This window comes from Asterias rubens, chromosome 5 (assembly GCF_902459465.1).
Source record: "Asterias rubens chromosome 5, eAstRub1.3, whole genome shotgun sequence".
In the NCBI taxonomy this organism is placed as follows: Eukaryota; Metazoa; Echinodermata; class Asteroidea; order Forcipulatida; family Asteriidae; genus Asterias; species Asterias rubens.
The window spans coordinates 11,707,739-11,714,175 of record NC_047066.1 but is presented as its reverse complement, the minus strand read 5'-3'; the positions used below and the strand labels follow the sequence as shown (position 1 = coordinate 11,714,175).

Sequence of the window (6,437 nt, the reverse complement as noted above, 5' to 3'; positions counted from 1 at the left end):
ATATGGCTAACAACTTCCCAAAGAGGGTCAAAATAAAATTCCATTAAACCACTTTCTCCGGGTCACGGTCAGCCTAACCGATAGATTCCGGTCCGGTATTTGTCTAATTTGAAATCTTGATCAATCATTGATAATAATTAAAATGTCAGAAAAAGTTCTTTGAAAGAAATTCGAAATATCACTGTACCGTAGATAGCTTGTTTTGTCATGTTTGTTTCGCGTTTTTTTTTAAATTTACCCTGAACGTCTTTCGAAAACTAATTGACCTAGATCTTTAAACATTGACCTAGATCTTTAAACATTGACCTAGATCTTTAAACATTGACCTAGATCTTTAAACATTGACCTAGATCTTTAAGTCAACAAGATACCCTCCAAAAAAAATTCCATCTCGTCAAACCATGAAACAGGTACTATATAAATTTTAAAAATACATTCAAATTCATGCATTTAATAATGCTGAGCGTTTAATATTTACAAGTTTGCAAAAGCTAAAGGGTTTTTGATAAAATTAAATTCCCAAGTGAGAACTATTAAAGTCACCTGGAAATAGATTTTTTTTTCTTTCAAACATAAGAGTTTATGCTTACGAACAATAAAACAATTTTTTTAGTAATTGTTTGTCACGATTTATATGTTTAAAAAATATATAAAGTTGTTTGGGGGGCTGACTCCGCCAACACCTTTTGTGACGTCAATCGAGGCAGACTTTGCCTGCAATGCGTATAGAAAACACACGTGCAAAGTACATGTACGTCCAAGTCGTGAGTTGGTACATTTCAAAAAGTGTTTTTCTGCATTCAGCAGCAATACACATGGTCGGCATTGCCGGAAAAAAAAAAAAAGATTTAGTTTGAAACGTACAAACTCACGACTTGGTCCGTATGTACTTTGCACTTGTGTTTACTCTACGCATTACAGTCAAAGTCTGCCTCGATTGACGTCACGAACAGCGCCCTCTCGGGTCGGGGTCTACTCTTAAATTTGTAAATACGTAAGAACTGATTTTTTAAAACCTTAGTTAACTGTTTATTCACATTCCACTCATCAAAACACATATATTAGTGACAAAAGCTTTATTTTGAAAAAAAAAAAAACTTCCAGGTGACTTTAATATACATCAATGACGGGAGTCAGACTGCCGGTGCACATGTCACTATGGTCTAATAGTTACACAAACACACACACAAACAGAGATTTTTGTACGTTTACTGTTCACGCGCGAAGTTACTCAATTTTTAAGTTTTGAAAGACAAAGTTATCCCTTTGGTTTTTTGAACTGTTTACATTGTTTTATTCCCACGTAGATATACAATACATTATTAATTTCTGTATGAAATTTCATTTCGAAACTTGATGGGTAACATTTTTGAGATAGTGCCAAAAAGCTGGATGAGCGGTCAGCAGTTAGAATAATCCGTTAATGAAGTCTGGATGAGCGGTCAGCAGTTAGAATAATCCGTTAATGAAATCTGGATGAGCGGTCAGCAGTTAGAATAATCCGTTAATGAAATCTGGATGAGCGGTCAGCAGTTAGAATAATCCTTTAATGGAATACACAATCTGAGAAACGTTTTTCAGATCTATTAAAAAAAACATTTTGGGGGACGTGTTTCTCGTTTCTTGTTTTGGGACTTGTTTCTCAAAATGTTTGGAGTAATGATACTGAAGTAGGACAATCTCGCTGTAGGTTTTCGATAAAATAACGGCATCTGTTATTAAGTTCTCGATCAATCATTGATTCACAAAGATTACAAAATTTGCAACACTTGTGTATGTATTGAAAAGGTTCGGTTTCACTGTTTCAAAATAGTTAGAATTATAGTCTTGAGCTTAAGTAGGAAAAATGCAACGGCTCTATCTTAGATGTATTCGCCCCTCAAAAACGACCAGCATTACCACATTTTATAAATTATTCTATGATTGTACTGTACAATCAGGAGTCGCAACACAATATGCAAAATATTATTACACACAAAAAATAAATGACAGCAAAATTAACTGTTTTATTTTAATTCGCTGCAGCATCCCTTTAATGTTCGACACGTGCTGGTAAAGTCACGTGTGTTGAACGTTGCTCTTCACCCGTAAATCTTAATTCTGAAAATGTTTTGTATACAGAAGATCGCGCATCCAGAGGCACTCCTTTGTACATTATGGGTCGCTGTCAATACATGCAACCTTCGCTGTCAGTGGGTGGCGTTCGATTAGCTTGCCCGGGTCGACCCCGGTGTGTTGCGTTTTTTTTTTGTCAGGACGAACGTGTGCAGATAATTATCCAGGTTTGTCCTGGGGAAAAAACCCGCCACACACCGGGGTCGACCCAGGGAAGCTAAACGAACGCACCCTGTATTTTACGGCAATAATCCGTAGCGGGATTTCGGTATAATTACCACTCGTAACGTCAATAAGAGAGATTCAGTAATGTTAAGTTAATTTGCATCGGGGATAAATAACATTCATTTTGGTTTTTACCCATAGGCCTACACACAGATGTGTGTTAGCACTGTATACTCAGTAGGCCTACTTAACCGAGTTCTGTAAAAAAAAGATCACAGGCACATCACTCGGGTGGGATTCGAACCCACGACCCTCGTGATTCTAGAGCAGTGTCATTCCAACTAGACCACCCAGGCAGTTCGAATCGCGACTGGCACACCATTACTGACCAATACGTTGGTTGCTTGGCAACCAATCCTATTGATTGATCAATAAACCGATAAATTAACCAATAATATGTTGTTTGATTTGGCAATTATTGCAGTTTTAGTCAAGTGTACAAACAATACTAGTGAAAATAGGGGCGGAAGCGGCAATTGAATTTATGCAAACTATCTATTTTTTTTTGATACTTTGTTTTGGAATGTTTGAGGAGAAATTTTTCATGCAAATTTGATAAGGAAACGATATCAATTTTACTACCACCAGGGCGTATGTAAGTATCAATAGAGGCAAAAACGGCAAATTTTATGCAAATCAATGCACATTTCCCCTGCTTAATACTTGGTCTACTTGTTTGATATGTTGTGTTGGAGGGTTTGAAACAAATGCTGCACAAAAAACCCAAAATCATTTCTGTTGCAATTTGGTCTATAATTATGTCAAAACCACAGATTGACTATAGACTATTCCCCCTTACATCCGAGGAGCAGCGGCTTGAGGGGCACAATCTCTGGTATGCGACTTAGTTTTGGAGATATGTCTATAGACGTGCACGCTTTGTCAAATGATGATCAGGGTGGCTCAGACAGATGTTATAATTTATTTTAAAGTACCACGTGATGCAATAAAACTACGCCACGTTGCTTTCTTAATTCGTGTGGTTTTAAGCTCGAACTGGGTTTTAGTTAACCGCGACCCGACTCGAGTGGCTCAGTCTTTTCATTTTAGAACCGGGCGTACTTTTATTGTACATGTTTTTATAGATTTTTTGTCAGCATTAACAAATGTAATTGCTGAAGCTTCGTCACTTGACCCTCCTTCAATATATTGACCATTAGGATTACATGTATAACAGTTATTATACCACCAACCTCCACGCCGGGATATCCCACAATTCAGCTCGTTGTCATAATCATCACGTCGTGTACGGCGGTCATTGTCGTTGTCTTTGGTAGTAAATAGCATGCCATTGTGCGAATAGCGGCCTTCTTCGTACATATTATCTAATGCGTTGCCTGCTGTACTTTCTGTGTTGTACGATCCAACATTGAGCTGATACTGATCCCCTGTAACACGGAACTCACCATACTCGAACCAAATGTCTTCAAAGTTCCAGTCGGTCATATCAAGGCGAATCTGCCATGTTACTTCGTCATATTCAGTCAGGTTGCGTAGGATATCATTGCCAAGCCAGAATTCACCACTCAGATTACCAAACCCGACACGATAGTCGGCCCAGTCGCGATAAAAGTCAACACTGCCGTCTTGACGCCTCTGAAAGACGATCCAGCCTCCGCCATCAGTCTCCATGTCGCAGTACACTTGCAAACCATCAGCAAACCGGGCAGGAAATATTGTAAAGACACCACTGACGTTCTGACCCGCCTCAAGAAGCTCCTGGCAACTGCTGTAACGAGGCATAGAGGAGACGGTTGTATCAGGGTGTGCATGGGACAGGAGAGGTGTGTCCATATTGCCATCGTAGTACACACTACCAAAGTGTGTAATCAAGTTATCAGGAAACTGGGCAATGGTGGCATTATTCAGCTCACAAAGGTGATGAATTTCATCATAATTTACCGATTTACAGTTAGGATAATCAGCATGGCAGTTACGGACACAGTGGATACGAGAACTGACGCTTTGCTTACGGTATGAAGACGCCGCAAGTGCCCGGTTATCCGCAGCCATAAATATTTGTGGGCAGTTACCGCAGTAATGCCCACACGAATAATAACATGAAATCAACAGAAAAAGGCACTGTAACAAGTGTTTCGCCATCTCAACGTTATGCTGTTATTTCTAATAATGTCAACGATTTTATCAAGACCAAAGCAAGCGTTCGCAACTCATTGCTTTCTGCGCTGAATCTGAAAACTTTAGCTAAATATTTTAGACACGCGACTTTTGCTCCAGATCAAAGCGAGAAAACGATTGGTTGACTGCAGCCACGTGTTCAAACCTATCGCCATCCTTGTCCTCTTCTATCGGTAGTTAAATCCTCTTCAACCAGCGACCTTCGACGAAGGTATTATTATAAAACTCGAATTTAAATTTTCAACACGAATACCCCTGTAAAGAAAACCGTTTAAAACTGAGCCTTTCTCTAGAGTATACCACAGTCCACTATTGATTACTGACGGCGAGGCAAAGGGTGCGTGTTCAAACTCCTTTGTTGTCGTCCAGCTATGAAAGTGACCTTCAGCTGATAGAGTTATTTGTCCCAATTTTGTAAGCTGATTGTTTTTATCTTCTTTCCGAAGTCAAGAGCATTCATCAATCTAAATCAAGGTGCGTGGGGAAATAAAAGTAATAATATATAAGATATTGTAATTTTTGATCAGAAGTGTTCCCTCTTTTAAAGCACAGCCATCGATTTCACAAAACTCTTCTTAACTTTAGATTAATTTTAGGACTTAGGACGAGTTCAGTTCCGTATCCAATAGACGTTGGACGCATTGAACCCATTTTAAGTAAGGACGAGTTAGCCTACTCTTCCCAACTCGTAAGCGTTTCGTGAAATCGGCTGCTCGGGACACACTCCTGGTACGTCAACGACCATTATTCTCACTTAGTGTCTCCCAAAATAAAAAGTCTTTAAATTTGGAGTCGTTATTGGTCATCAAAGTTGCAAGAGAATACTGGAAGACAAACACGATGGTTGTCAAAAGTTTCTTTGCGCTTTCAGACATGCAATAACAAAATATTGAAAGACTTCAGGCCTGAACGTTTGGGTCGGAAATTGTCTTGTTATCAACAAAAATACGTTATTTTAGGGGAAACCGAGTTTCTCATTTTGTTTTATGAAATTGCTGTATAGGCCTTCTATCAACAGCTCTCCAGTGCTCGTTACCAAGTCAGATGTTGTGCTATTTAGGCCTATAACAGTTAGTTGAATAACTACCAATAGTGTCCTTTAAATTATTTGGCTCCACTTTTAAGCTTACTGTTTTTCTCTTCTTACCAAAGTCCAGATTATCCATCAATTTCGATCCAGGTTCGTGGAAGTTATAAGAGATTGTAACTTGTGGACAGGAGTGTTCCTTCGTTTGAAGGCAGCGACTGGTTGACAAAAGGGGCGTGTGTCTGCAATAAACCGAGTGAGAAACAGCCATCTGCTGACTGGTAGTCTTGGTCCCAAGACCTTACAAAGGATTATTTCCTAGCTTCGCTACCATGCATCACGTTACGTTACAGGTATGAGCTAAAAAAAAAACGTCTTGGACCAAGACTATATAGCTGACTGGTAATAACATGTGCACAACTCTTCCTCGATCAATAAAATTTAGTTTTCTCCTTCTGTTCAGTGAACAGCAATGAAGAAAACATCAGAACGTCAAAATATATTATTTGCAAACAACGACACCACAAACTGCAATCTCACAAGATCTTTCACGCACCTGGATTGAAGTCGATGTACAATCTTGACTTTGGGAAGCAGAGAAAATTAATGAGCTTAAACATTGGGCCAAATAACTGTATTAAAGGCAGTGGGACACTATTGGTAATTGTCAAAGACTAGTCTTCACTTGGTGGTGTATCTCAACATTTTATGCATAAAACAACAAACCTCTGAAAATTTGAGCTCAATCGGTCATCGAATTTGCGAGATATGAATGAAAGAGAAAAAAACACCCTTGTCACACGAAGGTGTGTGCGTTTAGATGGTTGATTTCGAGACCTCAAATTCTAAATCTGGAGTCTCGAAATCAAATTCGTGGAAAATATCTTCTTTCTCTAAAACTATGGCACTTCAGAGGGTGCTGTTTCTCATA

At 38.9% G+C, this 6,437-nt stretch overlaps 1 protein-coding gene across 1 annotated transcript; it reads right to left on the bottom strand.

Annotated features, from left to right (window-relative positions):
- Positions 1 to 1,110: 1,110 nt before the first annotated feature.
- LOC117290165 (fibrinogen C domain-containing protein 1-like) lies at positions 1,111 to 5,090 on the bottom strand. The gene is made up of 2 exons (XM_033771422.1): positions 3,534 to 5,090; positions 1,111 to 1,163 (listed from the first exon to the last, which is right to left on the bottom strand). The coding sequence occupies exons 1-2, from the start codon at positions 4,441 to 4,443 to the stop codon at positions 1,111 to 1,113; spliced, it is 963 nt and encodes a 320-aa protein (XP_033627313.1). The 5' UTR covers positions 4,444 to 5,090.
- Positions 5,091 to 6,437: the final 1,347 nt, after the last annotated feature.